Source organism: Capsella rubella, unplaced genomic scaffold (genome assembly GCF_000375325.1).
Source record: "Capsella rubella cultivar Monte Gargano unplaced genomic scaffold, Caprub1_0 scaffold_1, whole genome shotgun sequence".
Lineage (NCBI taxonomy): Eukaryota > Viridiplantae > Streptophyta > Magnoliopsida > Brassicales > Brassicaceae > Capsella > Capsella rubella.
Genome location: NW_006238923.1, coordinates 15,713,958 through 15,741,346, shown reverse-complemented (window position 1 = coordinate 15,741,346; position 27,389 = coordinate 15,713,958). Strand labels below are relative to the sequence as shown.

General features: G+C 34.8%; 9 protein-coding genes across 10 annotated transcripts; 4 read left to right on the top strand and 5 right to left on the bottom strand.

Annotated features, from left to right (window-relative positions):
- The first annotated feature begins 2,102 nt into the window (after window positions 1-2,102).
- Window positions 2,103-4,332, top strand: LOC17898458 (iron-sulfur assembly protein IscA-like 1, mitochondrial). The gene is made up of 3 exons (XM_006303342.2): window positions 2,103-2,442; window positions 3,658-3,775; window positions 3,865-4,332. Exons 1-3 carry the CDS (start codon window positions 2,250-2,252, stop codon window positions 3,968-3,970), a joined length of 417 nt encoding a protein of 138 aa, XP_006303404.1. The 5' UTR covers window positions 2,103-2,249; the 3' UTR covers window positions 3,971-4,332.
- Window positions 4,333-4,939: 607 nt separating this feature from the next.
- LOC17897812 (gamma carbonic anhydrase 2, mitochondrial) lies at window positions 4,940-7,179 on the top strand. The gene is made up of 5 exons (XM_006303981.2): window positions 4,940-5,124; window positions 5,279-5,422; window positions 5,816-5,941; window positions 6,048-6,199; window positions 6,668-7,179. Exons 1-5 carry the CDS (start codon window positions 5,010-5,012, stop codon window positions 6,965-6,967), a joined length of 837 nt encoding a protein of 278 aa, XP_006304043.2. The 5' UTR covers window positions 4,940-5,009; the 3' UTR covers window positions 6,968-7,179.
- A 134-nt stretch (window positions 7,180-7,313) lies between these two features.
- On the bottom strand, window positions 7,314-9,169 carry LOC17899935 (proteasome subunit alpha type-1-B). The gene is made up of 2 exons (XM_006303694.2): window positions 8,722-9,169; window positions 7,314-7,985 (listed from the first exon to the last, which is right to left on the bottom strand). Exons 1-2 carry the CDS (start codon window positions 9,070-9,072, stop codon window positions 7,503-7,505), a joined length of 834 nt encoding a protein of 277 aa, XP_006303756.1. The 5' UTR covers window positions 9,073-9,169; the 3' UTR covers window positions 7,314-7,502.
- Window positions 9,170-10,365: 1,196 nt separating this feature from the next.
- On the top strand, window positions 10,366-12,991 carry LOC17896751 (metal transporter Nramp2). The gene is made up of 4 exons (XM_006307160.2): window positions 10,366-11,070; window positions 11,417-11,553; window positions 11,643-12,295; window positions 12,521-12,991. The coding sequence occupies exons 1-4, from the start codon at window positions 10,496-10,498 to the stop codon at window positions 12,749-12,751; spliced, it is 1,596 nt and encodes a 531-aa protein (XP_006307222.1). The 5' UTR covers window positions 10,366-10,495; the 3' UTR covers window positions 12,752-12,991.
- A 33-nt stretch (window positions 12,992-13,024) lies between these two features.
- On the bottom strand, window positions 13,025-15,367 carry LOC17900337 (cyclin-A3-4). Of its 2 annotated transcripts, none has more exons than XM_023789220.1 (7): window positions 14,814-15,367; window positions 14,271-14,503; window positions 14,022-14,177; window positions 13,854-13,887; window positions 13,604-13,753; window positions 13,380-13,514; window positions 13,025-13,298 (listed from the first exon to the last, which is right to left on the bottom strand). In XM_023789220.1, the coding sequence occupies exons 1-7, from the start codon at window positions 15,168-15,170 to the stop codon at window positions 13,215-13,217; spliced, it is 1,149 nt and encodes a 382-aa protein (XP_023644988.1). In that variant the 5' UTR covers window positions 15,171-15,367; the 3' UTR covers window positions 13,025-13,214. The 2 variants fall into 2 exon arrangements, with proteins under 2 accessions (XP_023644988.1, XP_006305073.1); XM_006305011.2 differs by having other exon boundaries at window positions 14,022-14,174; window positions 14,814-15,366.
- A 1,186-nt stretch (window positions 15,368-16,553) lies between these two features.
- LOC17897919 (cyclin-A3-2) lies at window positions 16,554-17,821 on the bottom strand. The gene is made up of 6 exons (XM_006303720.2): window positions 17,735-17,821; window positions 17,405-17,637; window positions 17,178-17,312; window positions 16,902-17,088; window positions 16,696-16,830; window positions 16,554-16,625 (listed from the first exon to the last, which is right to left on the bottom strand). The coding sequence occupies exons 1-6, from the start codon at window positions 17,819-17,821 to the stop codon at window positions 16,554-16,556; spliced, it is 849 nt and encodes a 282-aa protein (XP_006303782.2).
- Window positions 17,822-18,794: 973 nt separating this feature from the next.
- LOC111832423 (cyclin-A3-3-like) lies at window positions 18,795-20,465 on the bottom strand. Its single transcript, XM_023788739.1, is given in 7 exon segments — window positions 18,795-18,833; window positions 18,836-18,883; window positions 18,985-19,119; window positions 19,222-19,405; window positions 19,495-19,647; window positions 19,739-19,971; window positions 20,250-20,465. Coding segments are annotated over 7 exon segments (1,008 nt in total).
- Window positions 20,466-21,422: 957 nt separating this feature from the next.
- Window positions 21,423-23,466, bottom strand: LOC17898903 (cyclin-A3-2). The gene is made up of 6 exons (XM_006305070.2): window positions 23,056-23,466; window positions 22,604-22,836; window positions 22,363-22,515; window positions 22,080-22,263; window positions 21,852-21,986; window positions 21,423-21,767 (listed from the first exon to the last, which is right to left on the bottom strand). Exons 1-6 carry the CDS (start codon window positions 23,386-23,388, stop codon window positions 21,696-21,698), a joined length of 1,110 nt encoding a protein of 369 aa, XP_006305132.1. The 5' UTR covers window positions 23,389-23,466; the 3' UTR covers window positions 21,423-21,695.
- Window positions 23,467-25,776: 2,310 nt separating this feature from the next.
- Window positions 25,777-26,581, top strand: LOC17899683 (WPP domain-containing protein 2). The gene has a single exon (XM_006305624.2). The coding sequence runs from the start codon at window positions 25,814-25,816 to the stop codon at window positions 26,357-26,359; it is 546 nt and encodes a 181-aa protein (XP_006305686.1). The 5' UTR covers window positions 25,777-25,813; the 3' UTR covers window positions 26,360-26,581.
- Window positions 26,582-27,389: the final 808 nt, after the last annotated feature.

Genomic DNA, 27,389 nt, shown 5'->3' with positions numbered 1-27,389 from the left:
AAAGGTTTTAATTTTCTCAAATAAAAAACCAGATTAAACTGAATAAAACTTTTAGATTAGACGCCTAAGGAATCAAGCTTCCTGCTCATTTTTTCTTTGAAGCATATTAATCCTATACGTAATGGTTTCGTCTAAAGTTTTCTATCTGATGTGGACGTTGTACATAATTTTTTTTTTCTTTATCGATTGAGTAATATACGTCTGTTTTCAAAAATTCAGATTGCAACATATAGGAAAAATTGTATTTTTATCATACATGTGTTTCATATAATAATATAAGTTAAAAAAAAATGAGATCATATACAAACATTTGAGAGATATTTGATTTATTAAGAAAAACTTTTAGGAAATCTTGTTAAATGTAATAAATATTAGTGTTCCAATTTTACGATTTTATTGTGATTTAATTACTTCATTTAAAATTTTTGTTAGTTATTCAAATGGCAAAAGTCTAATTATGTAAATATTACAAAAAAGGTTATAACACAAAATGTTCCCTCCTATTATCTTTCTTAACCAATAAAAATAGAGTATTATGCCACGTCATAACATGTTGATTAAGGAAACAAAATCTGTATACTTTTAATAAAACATGATTAAATATTATTTTAAGGTTTAGATTTTCCAATTAAAACAAAATTATATATCGGTTTGGTTTATAAATAGGGTTTAGGGTTTAGATTTTACAATTTAAACAAAAATATATGTCGGTTTGGGTTTATAAGGTATGGTTAGGGTTTAGATTTTACAATTGAAACAAAAATATATGTCGGTTTGGGTTTATAAGGTATGGTTAGGATTTAAATTTTACAATTAAAACAAAATTATATGTCAGTTTGGGTTTATAAAGGAGTGGTTAGAGTTTAAAGTTTACAATTAAACGAAATTATATATCAGTTTGGGTTTATAAAAGAGAGGTTAGGGTTTAGCTTTTAAAATTAAAACGAAATTATATATCGATTTTGGTTTATAAAATAGAGGTTATATGTATACATATTTTTTTTTGTTTTTATGATTTTAGTTTTAATTTTTTAAAAAATATTGTCTGACATTGCATAATATTCTATTTTTACTGGTTAGAGTAATAAGAGGTGAACAAGAACGTTCATCATATGATAGGGGTGAACTTAAAAATTGCTCTATAGATTTGATGAAATATATTGAGAATATATGGGAAAATGATCTGTTTCCCCCATGAGAACTAATGTATCAATCCAGATAGAGCCCGAACTTTTAACCCAATGTAGATATCCCCCAAAAAAAAAGTTTGAATCCTATTTCCCCCCGAAATAAAAGTTCTAAACCTAATTCCCCCCGAAACCAAAGTTCAAGATCTAATTATCTCCAACTCTTGATTTCTATTGGTTTATTGTTTACTTAACCAAACTAAACTTGTTTTAACTCGATTAAGTTTCAAAATTCTCGAAATTCCCATTAGAATCCATTTCCAAATCCCAAATTTCTCAATCTCTAACTTTGGATTAAACCAATGTAATGATTTATGACAGAAATTTTGAGATTTTCAAAGCTTAATCGGGTTAGATTTTTCATTAGATGGTTAAATAAATAATAAATCAGTGAAAACCCAGAATTGGGAAGAATTAGATCTCGAACTTTGATTTCGGGGGTAATTAAGTTTAGAACTTTTATTTCGGGGAGAAATATGATTCGAACTTTGTTGTCGGGGATATCTACATCGAGGTCAAAGTTTGGGCTCTATCTGGATTGATACGTTAGTTTTTAGGGGGAAATATATCGTTTTTCCGAGAATATATATCCAACTTTAGTTGATTTTTAAGTTAGGAAAATTTTATTGACCTTTCATTTTAATTGTTAACTTTTTTTGAATTTGCCAAAATAGAGGTAGGAATTTGTTTTTTTTTTAAATGCTGATGGAATAGTAGGATTCGAAGTTTCGAACGCCTTACTTCTAACCTTAAAAACACCAATACATTACCAACTGGACTAAAGAAGAAGAAGATTGTTACATCTTTTTTTTATATTTATAGATTAATTTTAATTTTTGTTGCGATCGTTACGTTGAAGAAAAGAACTGGATCTAGCCAATTCTAAGAGACTCTCTCTGTTGTTGTTGTTGTTGTTGTTGTTGCTCAATTCTAAGAGACTCTGTTGTTTCTGGGAAGCTTGTGAAGATTAAAAAGGTCGAAGGGATAAGGTAAAGAAAGAAGGAAGACCATCGTCTTCTAGCTTTGATTATGTCCGTAAATCTATAATTCTCCGAGGACTCGATGAAGGCTTCTCGAGTTTTGACGGCCGCGGCGGCGAGGGTTGGACCGGCGTTAAGGAAGCAAGTGTTAACCTTGACGGACGAAGCTGCTTCTAGGGTTCATCATCTCTTGCAACAGCGTCAAAAACCTTTCTTACGATTAGGCGTGAAGGCTCGTGGCTGCAATGGCTTGTCCTATACCCTTAATTACGCTGGTATGTGCGAGTCTCTTTCAATTTCATTTTCTGGGTTGATATCAAGCTATTGCCTTTGTTGTTGTTTCTCTGACATTTGGGTTGAATCAAGTTTCGATTTTTGATCTTGTGCTGTGTTTTGTTCTTACTTCTCTCAATTTGGAAGCTATAGTAGTACTATACTTTGGTAAATTTGAGATTCTGGAGTGTTTATGATGTGTGTTTGGTGTTTGGCTCATTGATGATTGCTATGTATAAGTTCTATCTAGTTGATTCTGTGGATATTTCTTGTTTTATGAGACAAATTCAGGGACAATATAGATGTAGTTCTCTTAAGGTCTTTAGAATCTTAGATCTTCGCCACTGTTTCGTGAATGGGAAAAGCTTGATGCATTGCTATGTTCTAAGAGCTATCTAGTTTACAGTAAAACATTCAATGGAGTTACCAAGTTTCGATTTTTATTCTAGGGCATTGATTTTTTTGAGTTTGAATCTTGTGCTGTGTTTTGTTCCAAAATCCTCTATTTGATAGCCATTTTGTAAGGAGATATTGATGCTAGACTTTGGTAAAATATGAGTTTCTGGGAATGCTTATGATGTGTGTTTAATAGTGATGAATTTGATTGTTTTGTTTCATCGATGGTTATGTTCTATGTTATAGAGTCCATGTTTCTGTTGGTGTTTCTTGTCTCAGGGTCACTATAGCTGAACATAGGTTCTCGTAAGGTTTCTAGATGTTCGCCGCAGGTTTATATAGTATGCATTGCTCCGTTTCAAGTGCTATCTAGTTTACAGTATAACAGTCTGCGAATGTGTTTTTGTCTTTTAAGAGATGTTCACCTCACACTTGATAGATCCATAAAATCTTGTGCTCTCAAACTTGATTGTTAGATCTGTAACATATTTCTGTCCTCAAACTCGTTGATAAGCGCGTAACATCTTGTTGCTTCATAAATTTTTCATGTCTCAAACTTTTGGTAGTCAGGTTTACTTTGAGTTTTTTGTTCATATCTGTATGATTGAATTTGGCAAAAGTACTAGACTAGCCAACCAAGCTGTGTACATGCGTATCAATATATGCTTCAAGGTGTTAAAATGTACTGAAATCTCAATCTTCATATCAGCTAATGCACAATTTTTCAATATTATCTCTAAAAAATTGTCAAAGTTGTGTGCTGTTGATCGTGTGACTTGATCCTTTGTTTATATACTTTACTTTGTGAGTGCCTGTTTCAGATGAGAAAGCGAAATTTGATGAGCTGGTAGAGGAGAAAGGTGTAAGGATACTTGTTGAACCAAAGGCCTTAATGCATGTGATTGGAACCAAGATGGATTTTGTAGATGATAAACTCAGGTTTGGACATTCTGTCACATTACAAACGCAAAGTCTGGTTTTATACTTCGTCTCGATATATATTGAACCATGTTTTATGTTAATTACAGATCAGAGTTTGTATTCATCAATCCTAACTCCCAAGGACAATGCGGGTGTGGCGAGTCGTTTATGACAACATCTACCTCTAGTGGTAAGCAGAGTGGTGGTAGTTAGCAAACGGTGATACATTGCAAATATGTTACCGAAGACCGAGAGTCCGACGAGCTTCTCAGTTCAAAGATTAGGGTTGGTTTGGTCTAGTCCGTTTCAAGTCTAAGCCTACTGTTGGCTGGAGTTACGGCATTAGATGTTTCAGGTTTCTATTATAGCTTACAGGTTTACACATCCGGCTGGTATGGACTCGAACCAAAAGCAGAACTGTATGTCACAATGAGGTTGTATCAAAATAAGAGTTGTTTAGTTTGGACAAACCTATATGAGCTGACCGAATCAATCAAATGATATCAGAAAGGAACTATATATCAATGTTGATAACAATTTGAAACCAAAGTTTTAAGAGAACAAATTAATGAATATTTGTACAGTATTCCTTATGTTTTGTTTTATAAAATTTAACATATGTAATACTTAAACACACAAAAACTTGAAACATAAGAGCTTAGAGAATTTTAGTATATTTTTATTTATAAATTTAAAATATGTTTGATATTAGTTTAACACGAGGTAAAATTATTTTATATAAGTTTACAACAAATTATATCTGAAATATTGTTGGTTTTCAAAAAAGTTGTGTAGCTATGTTTTGTTAATTTTCAATTGCTTCTAATAATAACTAAGATAAATTTCGATGATAAAATTTTAGCTTTTTCTGAGCTATTATAAAAGTGTATATAATTAAAATTTGGTTTATAATGATAAAACCAAATGTTAAATTGTATTGCAAGATGAGTCATGTTAAAATTGAAATATGATTTACTGATTTATTTATTTATTATTAAATAAGAATTACAATTTAAAAGATATTTGGTCCGATCTTAGATTAATAAATGTCGGTTTGGTTGCGTTTAAAAAAATGTCGGTTTGGTTCACTTCAATTCGGTTTGGTTTATCCTCGCACTCTAAAATATTTTTAGAGGTCAACAAAACAACGAACTCACTTGAGTAAAAAAAAAAAACATTTTTAGCTCCTGAACGCCTCCATAAACCTTCGCATTTCACAGAATCGTGTAATCGGAGAATCACAAACAAAAAAATGGGAACCCTAGGAAGAGCGATTTACACTGTGGGCAACTGGATTCGTGGGACTGGTCAAGCTCTTGATCGTGTTGGTTCTCTTCTTCAAGGAAGCCACCGCATCGAAGAACATCGTAAGCTTCTTCAGATCCTTCCCTTGCTTACGCTCTAGATCCAATTCGTTTCTCTAATTTGCGTCTTCACCAGAAAATTTCCTTTGATTCGAGAAATTTGTGGTTGGATTGAGAAATTTGTGGGTCTCATCGGGTTCGTTTTGATTTTTTTCAGTGTCGAGGCATAGGACGTTGATGAATGTGTTTGATAAATCTCCATTGGTGGATAAGGATGTGTTTGTGGCTCCGGGTGCTTCTGTTATTGGTGATGTTCAGATCGGGAAAGGCTCGTCGATTTGGTATGGGTGTGTTCTTCGAGGTGAGGATTTGATTTTTTTTTCACTAGCCTGAAGAGGTTTTGGTTCTATGTTATTACTCCTGAGAGCCTAGAAATGAAATAGAGAGTCTTAGTGGTGTTTGGTTCAAACGAAGTACCAAGTTTGCAGCACTATACTATGCAACCTCGTGCAGATTAGTCATAGGCTTATAAGTTTAGTCTGCTGTTTGCCTTAACTGTTAGTGTTAAGGATGGTTTCAGTTGTGGGTTGGCTTTTTCATTTGACTAGTTTCAGGAAAGTTCAAAGGCCTTTTGAAGTTTGAATCTTGGATTGCTGCCCTGATCCTTGGTTTTCTTTGAGTGAATTGAAGATGAAATGTGATGAAGTAGCTGGAGACCTTTTTTTATATTGATTTGGGGTTTTAACTTATGCAGGTGATGTGAATAACATTAGTGTTGGATCCGGGACAAATATCCAAGACAATACTCTTGTCCATGTTGCGAAGACCAACATAAGTGGCAAGGTTCTACCTACTCTAATTGGGGACAATGTAACAGTAGGTAAACCTAAAAAATGACTTATCAGTTTATTTAAACCAAGCAAGTCATAGTTGTGTGATTTTTACATGAATGTTCTGTCTCTAAATTATAAAAATAAACCGAGCAGGTCATAGTGCTGTCATACATGGGTGTACTGTTGAGGATGACGCCTTTGTTGGCATGGGAGCTACCCTACTCGACGGTGTGGTGGTTGAGAAACATGCCATGGTTGCTGCTGGTTCTCTTGTGAAACAGAACACGCGAATCCCTTCTGGAGAGGTATCTTTCTGTTTACCTTTTTTTCTGTGGGTCACTACTTCCTACTGGGTTTGCGATAAGACTGGAACCGGAAACTGCTTTATTTCTCTCTGAATAGAAGTTCAACTAGAGAATCAGTGGTCACAAGAACCAAAGATAGACCCCTAGATTTTGTTATCAAGAACATAGAAATGCATTAAATCCGAGGCTAGTTATGAATACCTATCTATAACAAAGGCTTTCCCAGCCGAACTTCTTCAAGTAGACCCACTGTTTCTTTACTATTCAACAAATCATACTGCATTTGTCGAAATCTGAAAACCACCTTGGCTCTGTTGCAAATCAGGAGTAATAGAGGGTTCATGTATTTTCATTTCTCTATGATGATATAACCGGATTTCTTATTTTGCTATTCTTGTGAACAACTCTCTTCAACCCATGAGTTGAGAATATATTTACAAGGACATATCTAATGGTTTAATGTGACAGGTGTGGGGAGGAAATCCAGCAAAGTTCATGAGAAAGTTAACAGATGAAGAGGTAGAATATATCTCACAGTCAGCAAAAAACTACATCAATCTCGCACAGATTCATGCCTCAGAGAATTCAAAGTCATTTGATCAGATCGAGGTTGAGAGGGCGCTTAGGAAGAAGTATGCACGCAAGGACGAGGATTATGATTCAATGCTTGGGATTACTCGTGAAATTCCAGCCGAGTTGATTCTTCCCGACAATGTGTTACCTGGTGGTAAACCCGCCCCCAAGGTCCCGACTACTCAGTACTTCTAATTCCAATCTCAGGTTGTTTTTGTGTGTTAAAATCATTTCAAGACAGGATTGATTCTCTGGAAGGTCGAGAGAGATATTATTTTGATTTTCACTTTTCTTCCGAGCAAGCAGGGGATTTATCATCCTTGCTCAATAATGTATGGTTGCATTATGATAAAGTCATTTCTTCGAGGAACAATTGCAAAAAGAGAAACAAAGTTGCCTTCATCACTCTTTTTTTTTGCTCTCTCTCACTGTTCTTCCCTTTTCAACAATTAAAGATAATCATATTAAGTCTTCAAAAGGGTCTCTGTTTGAAACTTCTCTAAGTTTGGAGTTAGTGTGTGAAAAAAAGCTACACACAGGGAGAAGTGACACTTAATAATTCATTTATCCTAAACGTCTCATTGTAATTCGAGTTAAATGGACTCATGTCCCATGCTAGTTATAAAACGAGTAAAAACCAAATACTTAAAAGTGACTTGGAACTTTGATACCAAAGAACTAAACAAGAGAAAATTGTAACCCCTTAAGTTGATTTTTATTTCTCAGTAGCTCACATTTCCATTGGTGCAACATCTTGATCACCTGAACCACCTTGTTCCCCAGTTCCAGCAGCACCAGGAGCAGCCTCCGGTTCGGCCTCACCCTCACCAGCATCTTCCTCTTCCTCAGGAACCTTCTCAAACGTGTCAATCACCTTTTGTATGGTTTCCTGGTCCAAGAAATGGAATGGTTCATCGACTCCTAGAACAGAAACAGTGCAGATCGAGCTCTTTAGTGTTTCCCCTTGCAAAGTTTCCCTTATGGCCATAATAGCATCTTTTATCAGATCTTCTCTTGATGATTCTTGGAAGCTCTCGAATCTTCGTTCCAAATAGGTTTTCGCGGCTTGTGAACGTGACCCGATAGCAAATGCTTGATATTCGAAGTAGTTTCCGCTAGGGCAGTTGTAGTAGAGGTGGGCTCCTGACTCGTCCAATCCACCTACCAGTAAACCAACACCATACGGCCGTTTCCATGACCGTTGGGTGCATACCTGTTCAAAAAAAAGTTTGAGGTGGGTAAGACAAATGGGTTCCCTAATGAATAAATTCGGACTGTGTTCAAAGTTCAAGACTGATATATGAGGGTTCTTCTCAGAAATCTGGCAATACAGCACCTAACTATATGTATAACAGACATGAAAATTACTAGGACGTAGCAAGCAAAACCCTTTTGAAATTGAGAACACTACGTTAGATGCCATTAAGGAATGGTTCATCAGGCAAGTGAAGAGACACTACAAGTAAAAGAGATCAACAAAGCGGACAATGCCAACAGAAACAACTAATACAACCTAAGGAGAAAACCAGCACATTCAGAGTTCTATCGACAAAGAAGATAATTCAATGATACCAACCAGAAACAACTAATACAACTAAAGGAACACAACAGGACATTCTAAGGCATCCTCTTAGTATATGTCAGCACTTTGTACTCGGATTAAGCAGCTGGAACAAAGCTTTTGGTAATCTAAGAGGCTAAAACTAGTAAGAGAACTAGAAATGACTCAAGAAGTTCTAATCCAATCATCAAAACTAGGGTATCACTACTTACATTACACATACACATTTCACCGATCATATTAACTACATTGCTAAAAAAAACCAAACCTTTACTCCAATTTGAGAAAAGCTTCAAACTTTCACATAAGTTAGTGAATCCTAGGTCAAAATCAAGTATATCACAGATTACGAACCCCAAAACAGCTTTCACCCAAAATCTCAATTTACCTGAGCTTTATCAGCAAGACGAACAACAAGACGACCAACGGGAAGAGGAGACTCATAAGTAAAAGAGTGATTAATAGACTCAGATCTCATATAACGAGAGAGAACACGACCATCAGCAGTAAGACCAGCAATAGCAACACCGATATGATCATCTACTTTGAAGATCTTTCTCTGATGAGAAGAAAGCTCAGATTGAGCTTTGTTGACACAAGCGAGGACGACATGTGAGCGAGATCTGAGTCCAATTGCGGCTGAGCCTTGCTTCACTGCTTCCATGGCGTACTCTACTTGGAACAGCCGACCTGTGGGACTCCATGTTGTCACATCTGTGTCGTACTGGTTCCTGAACATCTCTTCCTTAAGCTTCTTCTGATTTGCTTCGTCGTCTTCTTCGTTAGAAGCTTTTCGTTTCCTTCAAGCTACAGAGGATGGCATTGGTCTCTCTCTTTAGAAGAAGTAAAATCAAAATGGGCTTTAAAAACTCAATGGACTTATTGGGTTTAACATCCACCTCCTATATATTAATTTATACAATTGTAAAAAAGGTTATTGTATTGTATATTTTTATGTATAATTAATAAATAACCTTTATTGATTTTTTATTTCCAACTAAAGGTTTAGAAATCAATTTTAAAATTTCACCAAAAAAAAAAAAATCAATTTTAAAATATTGTAGTTATCAAGAAGTTTTATATTTACAGTCATTTTTATCCGGTTTGGTAGTTCAAGAATTTTATATAAATCTAGCTTATCACTAGTTCAGTTCACACTTGATAAAGGCCCGCTATCATATCAATCCAAAATTATAGTGAAACGATTATCATTTCAAACATAAACTTGATTAAAGAAAAACATATAAGTTTAAGTTGTAATGTTATATCAAATTAAATATATCTAAAGATTAAATTTTGTATTTGCATGGGAGTCTGAATCTTTTACATATTTTCTTATTTGTTGGATTAAAATTTACAATCTCAAATGGAGATTGGTAGGCTAACCGGTTGATAGAAGAGGTAGGTTCTACAAAAATTTTGGCAGTCGAGCTAAGTACGTGTCATATATTGAATACGTGAAACCAATATATTAGTAATTAAAAATATGGTCAAATTTTAAAAACCTAAAATTCTCCATATTGTAACACGGAATACTATCTAATATTGATTGAAAGAAAAAGAATAGAGTTTTCAAATCATTTAGAGATTAGACACATAAATAAAACTACGAACCGTAAACTCATAAATTTTTAACCGTATAATTTATCGTTCGTCGCAGTATTAACCTGCAACCGCCAAACGAACAACAATATGTGTTTGTTGCAGCCACAACTATACAAATGGTTCTAAAATAAAGTATAAAAAACATACATTACTCAAAAAAGCTTTATGAATTCATCAAATGGTGACAATACTATGACAACACTAATACAAAAAAACCACTAAAACTAAGTTGTTGTCGTCACATAAACTTAAAGACGTATCCTTTAATCACAAAATTTCATAGCCAAATTAATAACATAAAGTTTTCTTCTTTTTTATTTATTATGAGCATTAATAATAATAATAAAAAAGTTGAATAATTTGGCACGAAAAGATATACGAAAAAGAAACGCATTAATTTTTATTTTTTCCTAAAAAGCATTTTGTCACATAAGAATGCCTCAGTGTGATTTGCAGCAGCAACAACCTGTTTTATCCCTCCACGACGAAACTACGACGACGGCCACCACCACCACCACCACCACCGACAGAATATTCCGATCTCCTTCTCTTCCACAATGGAAAACGACGTGAAGGTCGTCGACGAGAAGGTTGAAGAAGCTGACCGTCTTCTTCCTCATCAATCTCATAACCCTTCGAACTCCGACGATTCCGAATCCGAAGCCGCTTACGAATCAAACGAAAAGATCCTGATCGTCGATTCCGAATCTCCCGACGATCCGACCACCGGAGACTCCGCACCGCCGTTCTCGTGGCGGAAGCTGTGGCTGTTCACGGGACCTGGGTTTCTGATGAGTATAGCGTTTTTGGATCCGGGGAATCTAGAAGGAGATCTACAAGCTGGTGCCGTGGCTGGGTATTCTCTGTTATGGCTTTTAATGTGGGCTACGGCTATGGGTTTGTTGATTCAGATGTTGTCAGCTAGAGTCGGTGTTGCTACTGGTCGTCATTTAGCTGAGCTTTGCCGTGATGAGTATCCGACTTGGGCTAGGTATGTGCTTTGGTCTATGGCGGAGCTTGCTTTGATTGGAGCTGATATACAAGAGGTTATTGGTAGTGCTATTGCTATTCAGATTCTTAGCCGTGGTGTCTTGCCTCTTTGGGCTGGTGTTGTCATTACGGCATCGGATTGGTGAGTCTCTCTTCTTTTTGAATTCGTATCATTAGTTTGAGATTTTATGATCAGTTTGAAATTGAGAAATTTGATGTTCTTTTGGTTCTTTTCTTGTAGAAGATGATCTGAATTCGAAACGTTTAGTTCGGGTTTGGATCATATTCAAACTCATAATTTAGTAGAAACTTGGTTTAGAGATCTCTATGATTCAATTTGAAATTGAGAAGTTTGTTTTTTCTTTGGCTCTTTTCTTGAAAAACTTAGGCTAAGATGATATGAATTTGAAAGATTTGGATTATCATAGAGATTTGTGATTGAAATCTGAAATCTTGAAAATTTTGGCTAATGAATCTGTTGCAAACAGTTTTTTATTTTTGTTTCTAGAGAATTACGGAGTGAGGAAGTTAGAAGCTGTTTTTGCAGTTTTGATCGCAACAATGGGTTTGTCCTTTGCTTGGATGTTTGGTGAAACCAAGCCGAGTGGAAAAGAACTTATGATAGGTAAAGCTTTCAGATTCTTTAGTTCCTGGTTTACTTTAATCTGCTTTGGTTTGACTGTTTAAAGATCCAATCTTTGTGTTTATGGACAGGTATTTTACTCCCGAGACTTAGCTCAAAGACAATTAGGCAAGCTGTAGGTGTTGTTGGCTGTGTCATAATGCCTCACAATGTGTTTTTGCATTCGGCTCTTGTACAATCTAGGAAAATCGATCCGAAGAGGAAGTCCCGGGTTCAAGAGGCGCTTAATTACTATTTGATCGAGTCATCAGTCGCCCTTTTCATTTCTTTCATGATTAACTTGTTTGTGACGACTGTCTTTGCAAAGGGGTTTTATGGAACCGATAAAGCTAATAATATTGGCCTAGTTAATGCGGGTCAGTATCTTCAAGAGAAGTTTGGTGGTGGACTTCTCCCGATTCTCTATATCTGGGGAATCGGGTTGTTAGCAGCCGGACAAAGCAGTACTATAACTGGTACATATGCTGGACAGTTTATAATGGGCGGTTTTCTGAATCTCCGGCTTAAGAAATGGATGAGGGCAGTAATAACAAGAAGCTGTGCTATAGTGCCAACTATGATTGTGGCAATTGTGTTCAACACTTCCGAAGCTTCCTTGGATGTTTTGAATGAATGGCTCAATGTCCTTCAGTCTGTACAAATTCCTTTTGCTCTTCTCCCTCTTTTAACCTTGGTATCCAAAGAAGAAATTATGGGAGACTTCAAGATTGGCCCTATCCTCCAGGTTAATTTCCACCTTTTTTACTAATTGCTCTGAGTTTCTCACTTGTTTATGCTCCTCCATTGGAATCAATAGGTGAAATAGTATAGTCTCCAATTTTTAGGGTGCCTCTGTTTTACTTGTGCTATTATCTTAGTATTTTATTTAGAATCGAAGTCCTTGAATGGAACAGAGAAGCATTATGAGTTGTTGAAGCTAGGTTTGATTGGATTTATATTTATCTTGCAGAGAATAGCTTGGACTGTGGCCGCCCTTGTAATGATCATCAACGGGTATCTTCTGTTGGATTTCTTCGTATCAGAAGTCGACGGGTTTTTGTTTGGAGTTTCGGTCTGCGTTTGGACAACTGCTTATATCGCCTTTATAGTCTACCTCATCTCACACAGCAACTTTTTTCCTTCACCTTGGTCTTCCTCGTCCATAGAACTTCCCAAAAGAGTGTCCATCTCTGATAGTTAGCTGCATAAATATAACAACCCTCAAAACCATTTGTTACACGGTTCAAGATACGGTAAACAACTTTACCTTTCTATACATATCAAAATGCCAAAAGTGATGATAAGAGTTTATTTAGTATAGCTTTTGTGAATGCGACATCACAAATGTGTAGTGGCAAAGTCTTTGTTGTACTTTTTTTTTCTTTTTTTTGGTTAAGAGGATGTGCACATTCCAATATAATTGAAAGAGGCTTTTACATGATTACATCATAAAAACAAAAGCAGAAAGCGAATCAATCAAAGCTAATAATAACCACTGAAAATATTGGCCAAGCCAACTAACGTTAGCAAAAAAAAAATCATTGAAGACAAGTTAAAAGAGATTACTCAATACTAATCTGCATCTGCCATTCTAATAACAGATATATACAACACAAAACTCAGGTACTTGCAATTTCCAAACACAATAAGCTTCATGCTTCTTTTTACGCCTTTCCTCTAATGGTAATATCTTCAAAGAATGCAAGAGGTAGCTCCGGTGAAACAGGCATGGTCGCGACGCACTTGTACTGTAAAACCAATAGAATCAGACATTAACACATCTAGAAAATGTAGTTGCAACATATTACAAAGTTGTTGTTATATCATACCTTATGTTGCTTGTATTTATTTCTAACAGCTTCTAGAGTGTTTCCTCTTCTGCTTAGATACAAGTCATGTATGATACTAACACATAGTTGCAGATCAGATGCTTTGTACTTTGTGTATTCTTCTAACATTTGATTCTGTTTTTACAACACCAGAAGAGATTTAGAAATATGAAGAACTTTTATTTTTTGGTAAAAGAAACAGTCGTGGTTCTTGGTTTGCTTACCCAAGGATGTTGTTTTGGACGGATGATGAATCGGGCAAGAAAGACAGCCGAAGCAGCCAAAAGAGACGGCAAATACTTCACACATGTGTAATCTAGCATACTCAATTCTGATAGATAGCAACAAAGGAACTCTATCTGCAATTGTGAGTCCTGAAAAGAAGGCAAGGAAAAGTAGAAGATTTAACAATCTGACACTTTATATAAGTTGCATAAATCACAACAGTGCAAAGGTAGATGGGTTTTAGCTTACATTGAAATCTTCTTGTGCAACCCTTGTAAACCGTCTGCACAAACCCGACATTAAGAGCAAAACAATCAGAATGAGGACAAGTAAAACAATGAAATAATAAGTGACTATCAAAAACATACAATCAAAATCATGTACAAAACACCAGATAAATTTATCACAGAGTCGAACCTTAGGAATGTTTTGATGGTTGGACTTCCTAATTCAAACTGCAAAGCAAGAAGTATATCTGCCTCCATCGACACCACATCTGGTTTTGTAAATGTATTATCCGTGATGTAACAAAAATCTTCCACTTTAGGAGGACCAATCTCTTCATATTTCCTACTTTTTTAAAAGCAAAATAAAGATTCCATCAGCCAACCATGTAAGCACCTTCAGACCAAAAACAATACGCAAAAAGAGGATTAAGATGCTTACGACGCAATAAGCATTGCAGAAACCCCCACAAGCTGAAGCTTCTGTCTATTAATAGGCTTCACAGACAAGAATCTATCAATATAGGATACACTGAGATAAAGTGTATCCGAGACGAGTTTATATTCCTCAGCAACCTCCACTAACCAATCCACCAAAACCGCTCTCATATGAGGTGTTAGATCATTTTGAACCTTTTCAATATAATCAGGTAGAGGTCTATGTTTTGGCTTCCCCTGAATTTCACCAATCCAAAAACACAATAATCGTTAGTCCCTAAGTATCATCAGTCCCTAAAATTCTCCAAACATATCATAAGAGCAAGGGCTGAGATTGGAAAAAAAATCGAAACTTTAATCAAACCCATGATTGCAAGTTGCAACAAGTCAACATCAAAGTCCAAACACAGTAAACAATTCCCAAAATGACATAAACCCGAAACCAAAAATTTCAACTCTTTCCACATCAAATCAATAATACTCACTAAGATCAAAACAAGCACTAAAATGGACTAATCGAGAAATCTACTAAAGATGTTTATATTACCTCCATTTCACGAAGATACGCACAAATATCATTCGCAAAAGGCTCACACATCTGAGGATCAACAGATCTCGATTCAATCTCTTGACTAGCTTCAGGAACCACCACCGGAGCTAAAGGAACCATCAAAGCCTTCTTCTTCATCTGCTTCTTCGCCGCGGGGTTAACACTTACTTTAGCCTTAAGGGCTTCTCTTTCTTGATTGGGTTTCACCGGAACAGCAACGACATTGGACATATTCGGAAGCTCTCCGAGCACAACTCTCTTCTTGGTAACTTGGTCTTCGTCCACCGCCATGGACGACGCTTTACGTTTCGCCGCCGCCCTCGTCATCCTCGTACAGTTCTGATTCTCCGCCATGGGTTTAGTTTTTTTCAATGGGAAAGAGAGATTTGAGAGAAGGGGTAATGTAGAAGAGAGGTAAAAGGAAATGGGTAGAGTAAAAGCGCCATTTTTGTTGGGGAAGTTTTGAGATTTTTAGGTCATGGCGCTTCGACTGTGTAAAAAAATTTCGATTTCGAATTTTAGGGATTTGACTTTGAGTATCCAAATTTTGGGGCTTTTTTTTCTGCAGATTTCGTTTATTTCCACATTTATTTGACGGCTGTTTGGTCTTTTTTACCCTTCTAAAGGTTTCACTCCTATACTGTATTTGTTTTTAGACAATCATCATTATTTTTTCACTTCATAGAAAATTTTCATTTTCAATCAATAAAATATTATTTTCTATAAATTTATGTAATTTTTCATGGAATTTTGTTAATTCTTTTGGTATAGACAATCATTTATAATGTAAATTATTTATTGAAAAAAAATATATTGACTTTGGAAAAAACTCACAGACACAAGTTTCGAGAAATTTAGAAAAAATTCGTAAGTTTCTTCTTTGTTTTCGTTCTTCTACCTGTGTGTAACTGATTTTTAGTCAAGTTTCCGATTCCTTTTTGGCTTTTGCTCATCCCTATTCACTGATTCTTTATCAACTCCTCATGGCATTGGCTTTAGGTGTTGTAAGTAACTTCGACCTTGAGCTCACCTTTGATGAAAAATATATACTAAAGATCTAGTCTTCTTATTCTTATGTCTTACTAAGCAATATACTAAAGACTCCATCAAAAATCTAAATATGTTCTCATATAATCATGTAATGTCTTAGGGATCAAAAGGTAATATGTAAGAAACCTCATCAAAAATCAAAATAACCATATATGATCAAACACAAGTCTTCCAAATAGTTTTTTCCCAAAAAAAAAAAAAAAGTGTTCACTTGTAGAAATTTCCATTTTAACGACTTGAATAAATAAATAAAAAATCTCTCTTCGCTTTTTCTCTGCTTTGAATCTATCTCTTCGACTTGAATACTTGGTTTTGTCAAGTATTCAAGTTTTTGAATCTAATCGGTTTTCTAGTACACCAAGAAAGTGAATTACCAACAATGCATAGAAATTATCATTTTCTAGTTCACAAGTTTCTATAGTTTCATAGATTATACCCATGGATGCTCAACGCTTAATCAATATCAAATACTGTCATATGACACATATAATCGAAAGAAATATAATTTAGTCCAAAGGGTAACACACTACTAAGTTGTAAATAAACTCATAATTAGCTAACATGCTTACCATTCAACTGTTGATTCACAACACATGCCTTCACTTTAATAATAGATCTTGACTCCTCTAGCTTCAACTGTTGAGTTCGTTGTCCCTTAATACTACTAAACCCGTGACATTCGCCAAATCAAATGGTAACATCCGTCCAAAAGGTGACCGGCAGCTCAGGTGAAACAGGCATGGTCGCAACACAATGAAACTGTACCAAAAGAAAAGTAACATTTAAGTATGAAGAATACTATCATTTCATAAATTGTAATGTTAATTACCTCAGGCTGCTTGTATTTCTTTCTAACAGCTTGTAGAGTACCTCCTCTTCTACTCAGATACAAGTCATGTATGATTCCCACACACTCTTGTAGATCAGTAGCTTTGTACTTTGTGTATTCTTTTAACATTTGGTTCTGTTTTATAACTATAGATTAGTTATGTTTTCATATTAACCTATTAAGAGATTTGAGATATAAATTCTTACCCAAGGATGTAGTTCGGGACGGATGATGAATCTAGCGAGAAAGACAGCAGAAGCAGCCAACAAAGATGGCATAAAATTCAGAGTTATGTAATAATCTAGTATAGTCAATTCTGATAAATAGCAACAGAGCGACTCGAGCTTTAATTGCGGTACTTTGAAATCTTCTTGTGCAACTTTTATCAACCGTCTGCACAAGCCAAACAATAACAAGGGTCAAAAACACACAAATCAAGACAATGAATCAAACATTGTTATCATCATCATCACAAATCTAACCTCAGAAACGTATTGATGGTAGGGCTTTCTAGTTCAAACGGAAGCGCGAGAAGTATCTCTCTTTCCATCTTCAAAACATCTTGTATTGTATAAGCATTAGCCGTAATGTAACACAAATCTTCCACATTAGGAGGCCTTGATACTAATCATATCAAATGTCAAAAAGAAAAATTAAGAATATCAAAGAGTAGTAGTAAGTAATATACAAGAAGATCAAAGATGCTTACGAAGCAATAAGCATAGCAGAAACTCCCACAAGCTGAAGCTTTTGCTTCTTAATAGTCTTCATAGACAAGAATCTATCGATGTGTGAGATAGTGAGATAAAGTGTTTCAGATCCAAGTTTGTACTCTTCAGCAACTTCAACTAACCAATCAACCAAAGCCCCTCTCGTGGCTGGTGTTACGTCATTCTGAACCATTTCCATATAATTTGGTAATGGTCTTTGATTCTGCTTCACCTTATACTTCATCAAATCCAATAACCAAACAGATCAAAATTTTCACGAAATTGCACTAGTCAGTGTCAATCTTTGAGTCCAAAAAGAGAATTATTACCTCCATCTCACGGAGATGCTCGTACATGGATCCAACATAGGGTCCAGGATCGTCAGATCGAGAAAGTTGATCCAACTTCTTAACCATCTCTTGGAGTTGGATAATATAGCGATGAACCATTGATTTGTGGTCTTCTAGTATCCCAAGTAACCTTATGTGGAAGCTCCACCCAATCTACCGTTTGTGCATCTTGACGCTGCCTTTGTGTGTTACCCTTGGCATCGATCTCATATTCCTTCTTAGGCTGCAGCATATCTGCTTAGTGAACAACAACAAATCCTCTAAGCTCTTTGGTATCCACCGTTTTTGCTTTCTCAAAGGAACTCCTTATATATAGGGTAGACTCTATCGCAAAAGAAAAGGGTTTTACCAAACCCTAAAGCGATAACTTGTTTAACAAGAAAGCCTGAAAGGCTCATGGGTTTCATAAGTACACCAAGAGGTTTGATTACCAACAGTTTTCTGAATATTCAATTTTAATTTCTTTCAAATTTCCTGATAAATGATACAGACTCATGGATTTCCTAGTACAATGTTATGAGTCACAATGCTTAAATACATTGAACAAAAAAAAATCATGTCACAGAAATACGTTTATCATATATATTGCATAATCTTATAAATTATATATTGCATAATGTCTTCTCCTGATGAATGGCCGGCTTTCTCTACGTAATTGGAGGATATAATTAAAAGTTGACATAGAAGAATTCTCATCATTTTCACTATTTGGCACGCAAAGGTAGTGTCAGTTCGCAAGCTATTAAAATTGTAAACAATATTCCGTTAGATTGGCTCATTTGAGTTAATTTATTAGTATGATATTGACAACAAAAAAGTTATAAATTATATATCAAGTTACAGACTAATTAATTATGTAAACGAAATGAGATTTGAATAACACAAATTTGCTCAAGCCTTAAACTTCTATAGTTTCCACTCCTCTAACTTCACCTCTTTATCTGTTAATGTGACTTGTGCCTTACAGTATTTGTCACGATTAATCGAGCTCAGTAGCATTAGTGATAGATTACAAAACCTTGTCAAGAGAAAGACAAGTTCAGATCAAATTAATGGTAATTAACACATCCTCCCAAAAAGGTTCTTTGGCAGCAATGGTGATACCAACATGGTCGCAACACAATAAAACTGTACCAAAAAGATAAAAGCAACATTATAAGTAAAAAAGATATGCTACTAATTAATTAGTTCAAATGTAATCATTAACTGTAATGTATAACGTTAATTACCTCAGGCTGCTTGTATTTCTTTCTAATAGTTTGTAGAGTACCTCCTCTTCTGCTCAGATACAACTCATGTAAGATTCCAACACACTCTTGTAGATCAGCTCCTCTGTACTTTGTGTATTCTTTTAACATTTGATTCTGTAATTTTTACAATAACCATAGATTCTTGTTACTGTTCTCTTTCAAAAAGACTGATCACTCAACATATATATTAACCAGGAAGTGATTGTGACTTCTTACCCAAGGATGTTGTTCGGGCCGGATGATGTATCGAGCGAGAAAGACAGCAGAAGCAGCCAACAAAGATGGAACAAACTTCACGCAGCTATAATCTAACATACTCAGTTCTGATAGATAGCAACAAAGAGGCTCTAGCTGAAAGTGTGGCACTTTGAAATCTTCTTGTGCAACCCTTATGAACCGTCTGCACAAAGAAACATACACACACATGAGAACAATGAACCACAAGGTACTACCAAATCATCAGTAGTTATCAATAAGCACAATTCTAACCTTAGAAAAGTATTAATCGTTGGTCTTCCTAATTCAAACTGAAGCGTAAGAAGTATATCTTCTTCCATCTTCAACACATCTTGTTTCGTATAAGCATTAGCCATAATGTAGCAAAAATCTACAACTTTAGGACGCCTTTTCTCTTCATACTTCCTGTTTTGTTTTATATCAAAAGCCAAAAGAAGAAGAAACTTTATTAGCTTCAAGAAGACACTAACACAAGAGGAAGATCAAAGATGCTTACGTAGCGAGAAGCATCGCGGAGACAGCCACGAGCAGAAGCCTTTGCGTGTTGACAGTCTTCCTAGACAAGAATCTATCGATGTTTGAGACAGTGAGATAGAGTGTTTCAGACTCCAGCTTGTACTTTGCAGCTACTTCTACTAACCAGTCTATCAAAACACCTCTCGTGCTTGGTGTTACATCTTCTTGAACCTTTTCCATATAATCATGTAAAGGTCTTAGCTTTGGCTTCACCTATATTTTCATCAAATCGAAAAAAAAAACTTTAGAAACAAATCCACAAATAAGATTAAACTAGTCAATGTTCTAAGTCCAAAAGAGAGAACAATCTTAAAAACTATTCCTATCAAACTCACTAACTTGACCTATTAAACCTAGTCAATGTTCTAAGTCCTAACAGAGACCAATCTTAGAGACTATTCAGACCAAAATCACTAAACTAACCTAATGAAACTAGTCGATTTGGTAAGTCCAAACACAGAGAAAGTAATAAGACATTCAGAGATCATTACCTCCAATTCACGGAGATACGCATAGATATCTGAGACATAGTCTCCACACATCTGTGGATCATCAGATCTAGCGTCAATGTCAGAGCCTAACTGAATGTTATCTTGCGGTGCAAGTAACCTATGTCGAAGCTTGTCACACTCTGCCGTGGAAGCATCACGACGATGTCCTTGAGCGTTGTCGTAGGCATGGATCTGTTTAACCTTCTTAGCCAACATATTTGTCGAAGAACAAATTCTACAAAGAACAACAAGAAATCATAAACGAACTCTCTATTTGTTTATAGAGTAGACACTTTCCTGAAAGAAAATAAGGACTCACGGCGTAAATAAACAAAAAGAAATCGGGAAAATTTCCAAACTAAACTAGACTTATTTAATATTTGTCAGCAAATTATATAAATTTTTTTCTTTGTGATATAAATACTCACAATAATTTATAGATGATAAAAAATATACGAACTATTCTTTGATTTTCCACATATTTAGTCACTATTTTCAACATTAACACAATAGTAAACATTGTTACTATTAAAATTTCATGAAAATTTTCACTATTGCCGTAGCCATAATCATAACAAATTCTCTTCTTTTCGATATTTTAGCTTTATTTTCGATTTTTGTTTTCTCATCGTTAAGCTTTTGTTATGATTAGAAACTTAGAAAAAAGAAACAAAAAAGGGGAAAACTTAGAGTATTGTGGTCAATCCCGTCACTCATACTTTTGAAAGTGTAAAGGCCCAATATGAAATTACGATGGGCACTTTTAACTTTCCCTAAATGTAACTATCAACTAAGTGGCACATACAAGCCAGTTTGGTTATATAATGAGTACTTAAGCGATAACCAAAACTTTACCACTTGCTAAGTTTTTGATTTTGCAACCAACGCTTGGAGGTACGTTGTCCCTGCGTCTCCTCATCTAATTCTTAGCACACAAGCAGTTTTGGAGAAGGACAAGTTATTGTTATATGATCATAACCATGAACATGTATTCATATTACATGATCCCAATACCAAATCTTTTGATCTTGCTACCATATATTTACCCAATGGAGGTGTTATTTGTTATTTCCCGAGTTTAATCTCTATTATGTAAACTTGATTACTAATGTCAAACAACAGCTTTAGTCTTAAGCAACTTTCATCAGTTGTATATCATAGAAGGCTCAATGCTTAAGGCAAACGTATAAAATTATGTCACATAAATATGCATATCATATTGCATAATTGTATAAAATTATTCTGAGTTACATACTAAACAAAATGAGATTTGAATAACACATCACAACATCTTCATATAACACAAACTTATTTGCTTCTGCCTTCACTTCTATAGTTCTTACTCATCTAGCTTCACTTGTTGATCTTTGTGCCTTATACTACTTGACACAAGATTTGGTAATCAAGCTCAGTAACATTAGCCAACGACAGAAAGATTGGTTCAGATCAAATGGTAACATCCTCCCAAAAGGTAACTGGCAGCTCTGGTGATACAGGCATGGTCGCAACGGATTGAAACTGTAACAAGAGAAGCAACATTTAAGTATCACAGCAACGATGCTAATTCGACAGTAAGTGTTTAATCATTGTAATGTTAAGTACCTTATGGTGCTTGTATTTCTCCCTAATAGCTTGTAAAGCTCCTCCTCTTCTGCTCAGATACAAGTCATGTATGATTCCAACACACACTTGTAGATCAGCCGCTTTGTACTTTGTGTAATCTTCTAGCATTTGGTTCTGTTTACATCATCACAACCATATATTATTAGTGTCTCATTAAAGAATGCTCCAACATTTGAACCTGTAAGAGACTGAGACAAAAATGCTTACCCAAGGATGTTGTTTGGGACGGATGATGAATCGAGCGAGAAAAACAGCAGAAGCAGCCAACATAGATGGCAAAAACTTCACAGCTTTGTAATCTAATATGCTCAACTCTGAAAGATAGCAACAGAGAGGCTCTAGCTGCAAGTTTGCAACTTTGAAATCTTCTTGTGCAACCCTTGTGAACCGTCTGCAGAACAAACACACACAAACAAAATCAGGACAATGAACCAGACAAACCAATAACTACAATCACCAACCAAACACATTGTTTCATCACAATCCTAACCTCATAAACGTATTGATCGTAGGCCTTCCCAATTCAAACTGAAGCGCAAGAAGTATATCAGCTTCCATCTTCACCACATCTTGTTTCGAAAACGTATTATCGGTAATGTAACAAAAGTCTTCAACTTTAGGAGGACTTATCTCTTCATACTTCCTATAAGTTCCATTACAAACTCACATAAGCTTCCATTTACAAAGACAATGAGAATAACACCACAAAGGGAAGATCAAAAGACACTTACGAAGCAATAAGCATAGCAGAAACTCCCACAAGCTGAAGCCTTTGCTTCTTAACAGTCTTCAAAGACAAGAATCTATCAATGTGTGAAACAGTGAGATAAAGTGTTTCAGATCCAAGTTTGTACTCTTCAGCAACTTCAACTAACCAATCCACCAAAACCCCTCTCATGCTTGCTGTCACATCTTTCTGAACCTTTTCTATATAATCAGGTAAAGGTCTTTGCTTTGGCTTCATCTGAAAATTTCACAAATCCAATTTCAAAACTATTCAGATCCAAATCCCTCAAACTTAAACAATCATCAATCCCTAAGTTGAAAACTCTTAAAGACCAAATCAAAAACTTCAAAATTGAAACTTTTCCAATGTTCAAACTAAATCCAACTTTTCCAAAATTGAAACTTTTCCAATGTTCTAAATCCAAACACAGAGCAATAAAGCTAAGATTTTTATTACCTCCAAGTCACGAAGATACTGGTAGATGTCTCCGACATAAGGACCACACATTTGAGGATCATCAGATCTTGAATCAATGTCAGATTGTGATGATTCTAGGTCAATAACCACCGGAGCTGTCTTAATCTGCTTCACCGGAGCTTTAAGACTCTTTTTTGGCTTCTGGGTTTCTCTAATCTGACTGAGATTAGCCAAGACATTGACATTGGAGACATTAAGAAGCTCGCCAAGGACAACTCTCTTCTTGTTGACCCGATCTTCATCTACACAAAGAGAAGCTTTTCTCTTCGCCGCGGCTCTCGTAACTCTCACACAGATCTCTTTCTCCGTCATGGTTGAGATGGGTTTGAGGAGATGAGAGAGGAGGAAGAGAGAGGAAGAGATTGAGATTGAGATTGAGAGATTGAGATCGGATGAGTGAAAGAAGTGAAGGGGAGAAGGGAGAAGAAAAAGGCGAGAACAAAAGCGCCATTTTTTCTGAAGTTTTTTTGGAGGTGGCGCTCTGTTTTCTGTGTTTTTGAGATTTTTTGAGAGTCAAAAACTAAAAATAATTTGGAGAAACCAAAATCATCTGAAAATTTTGTTTGGCGGGATTTGTGTTTTTTTTTTTCTTTTGGGTTTTGGATTTGTCCGAAATGTTTTTGACCGGTAAAAAGATTTGGTTTTTTGGCGTGGTGGGTTTGATTGAAAACAAGTTTCAGATTTTGGGAGTACTTTTTAATATTTTAAAATTGTTGTCCTTTTTGAGACATAGAAGATTATAATTTAATATATTTTCACCTCACCTAAGTATTTACATTTAATAATTCTATATATATTATTGATTTTTTATTATAAATTTTATCTAAGTATTAGGTGTTGAAAAATAAATTATCTAAGTAAATTTAATATTTTTAACATATAATTATTATGATTAAGTAAAGTTGTTAAAAACTTGTTAATTTTACTTTGTAATTTTTTGAATTTAATTATATTATTAATAATTATTTATATACAATTGTTTGATAAATTTACTTAAAATAATTTTAAATTTATGTTCTTCAACTCATTAGTTTTAGACATTTATTTATTTATTTTGTAAGTTGAGATTGTTTAATTTTTATTGAGAATTTTGTGTTACTGTAGTTGTAGACTTGTAGTAGTCAAAAACATATCACTCATAAATGAATTCAATTGAATAAGCTTCATTTTGAAGAAAGTGTTATTTAGTTGTAATCTTCGAATTGTAGTCAGTTTCTTAAATTCTTACGATTAGATTGATCGGATCTAACCATGCTAAAACTTAATTTTGAGATACATACAGTATAATGTATTTTTCTGTACATAAATATCCCTTTTGTGTTAAAACACAATGATTCAAAAGAAATAATGGACATATCCATATCGTACCCAAAGAAACGACCATGTAAAAAGTAACTCATGAATGAATCTATTTACATAAGCTTCATGTTGAAGAAAGTGTTCCAAACCTTTATGTTAAAGGTATCACGTTTCTTCAGTTTCACTTGCTACCAAAACATTCCATTGGGTAATACTTTCGTTTTCTAATATGCTTACTGTTTCAACTCTTTTGCTAGATCAAGGTTAAATAACTTAGATTCTTCTTCTTATTTTTTTTTTTCTTGTAGAAGTTACAAAAATGGGTAAAATCATCACAATTGTAAGAAAAAAACATTTGGAAAATAAATTTTCTAAGCAAGTTAACATTACTCTCTATGTTTTATTCATTAACTGTTGTTCTTTTCACTTAATGTAGATAAATTAAAGACATGTTGTAGACTTGTAGTCTTGTAGATTTACTTATTATTTTCGAGACATAAATAATACACAAATCTTTGACAAAAAATAATTGTCTTCTACTTTATTTTCCAGTTTGATTAAAAATCTTCTTTTGTCGAAAAACCGATTAAATACAGTATCTTCTATTTATTGTTTTCCACAAAAATATTTATAATTAAATATTAAAAACCGTATTTAGTTGATTAAGACCTTGAATGACATGCCGATTTTAGACTGGTTTTTTTGTTTTTAATTCTAAAACCCCAAAAAATTAGCGCCATTCATGATTTTAGCAAAACAGATTTCTTAAAATTTAAGAAAATCAGATTTTAGGAGATTTTACTACTTCCTTCATAAAATCTAAAAACCATTTTTTATGGTTTTCTAACAAATATAACGTGATTATTTTTTCATTTATTTTATATTATTTTTTTTCAAAAATTATCAGAAACTAAAATCTAAAGCAAAAACCAAAAACTAAAAGCTAAAACACATTTAATATCCTCAATGTAAATGAAATTCTAGATATTTACTGTGTTTTTCTTCTACAAATATTCGATAAATAATAATTATCTATCTTTTACTTATTTTCCAATTTACATTAAATATTTTATATTTCCTTTATTCCACAAAATTATTTATATTTAAACCATCTATTAATTTTTATAATTTCTGAAAAATCATAATCAATCGATTAATAATCTCAGCTTAAATTAAATTCTAAATATTTTCTCTCAAAAATTATAATTTTGATACTATATTTCATGTATTTTTCAGTAGTAGATTATTAAAAAAAAAAAAAAAACACATGTACTGCTGTTACTAGTTTACTACCGAACCAAACAAAATAAATGTCTCTACTGTACTTTTTCAGTTTCACCACTTCCTAAACCGACGCCAAAAGCAAAACTCATCTCTTCCTTCTTCTTCTGTCTCCACAACCCAAAAAATCGAAAAAACCAAATTCTCTTAAAAAAAAATGGCAGAAACCGCCGATACAATCACCACCACCGCGACCTCACCACCACAATCCGAAAGCTCCACAACGTTATCCGCAATCACAGATCCAACATCTCAAGAAGCCGCATCAAAAGCCACAGATCTGACCAAAGAAGCCGAGTCAGAGACCAAACCTGGAGGCATCTCTCTCCGAATCTGGCCACCGACTCAGAGAACTCGCGACGCTGTCTTGAACCGCTTGGTCGAGACTTTATCAAATGAATCAATCCTGTCCAAGAGATACGGTATTCTCAAACCCGATGAAGCGTCTACTGTTGCGAAATCTATTGAAGAAGAAGCTTATGGTGTTGCTTCTAACGCTGTGTCTAGTGATGATGATGGGATTAAGATTCTTGAGCTTTATTCTAAAGAGATTAGTAAACGTATGCTTGAATCTGTCAAGGCTCGATCTGGTAATGATAATGCTAGTGTTGGTAATGGACCTGAATCTGTTGAGGATTTGAACACTGATGATGCTACTGCTCCTTCTGTGTCTGAGGAGGAGGAAGAGAAGAGTGAGGCTTGAGGGTTTGGTTTTTTCTACTCTTGTCTCTTTGTCTTCTAGGGTTATTGTTATGGTTTTGACTAGTTCTGTGTTCTTTGTAATGATAATGATGACTTTGTGGATTTGGTATTGTTACTTACTTACTTATGCCTATGAGACTTGTGTGAGTTTCTTCATTTTTTGTTGCTTTGGGTTTATGAGATTTGATGATACTTAGCAAAGTATGCATCTTTTTGTTGGTAATATTGATTTCCTATTTTGTTTATTTTGTCAATCTTTGTTGTGTTTGGATTGGTTTTGCTTGATGCTTTATTCAACCACATCAATTGCTCCAATGCTTCATTCATTGTGTAGATGTTAGACTGATTCGTTTAGATTAGTTTCTTTCTACTTCTTTGCATCCTTGCTTTGGTGACCACTAGTGTCTGTCTCTATGCAGATTACGATTAGGTTATGTAGCGTTTTGATAATTGTGGGTTGTTAATCCTTTTCAGTGTTGGTGACATGAACTTGTGATGAGTTAGAGACATGTGTATATAGCCTTACTGCAATCGGTTTTGCTTGATGCTTTATTCAACCACATCAATTGCTGCAATGCTTCATTCATTGTGTCGATGTTAGAGTGATGTGTTTAGATTAGTTTCTTTCTACTTCTTTGCGTCCTTGCTTTGGTGACCACTAGTGTCTGTCTCTATGCAGATTACCATTTAGGTTATGTAGCGTTTTGATAATTGTGGGTTCGTAATCCTTTTTCAGTGTTGGTGACATGAACTTGTGATGAGTTAGGAACAATGTGTATGTAGCCTTACTTTGGTTTAGTGAGTATGCAGCCGTGCTTAGTCGATCAGAATTGAAGTCTTTGTTTAAACTTATCCATTACTAGGAATAGTCTGAAGTTCACTCGATTTTTCAGTAGTGACTTGGAGCATTGTTTTAGTTTCTACATTCTGAAGTAACTAGTTTGCTGAACCTAAAGTCATTCATCAGAACATGAAACTACATTACCTACAGGTTTGTAGTGGTCATGGCATAAGCCTACTCCTCTGTCTGG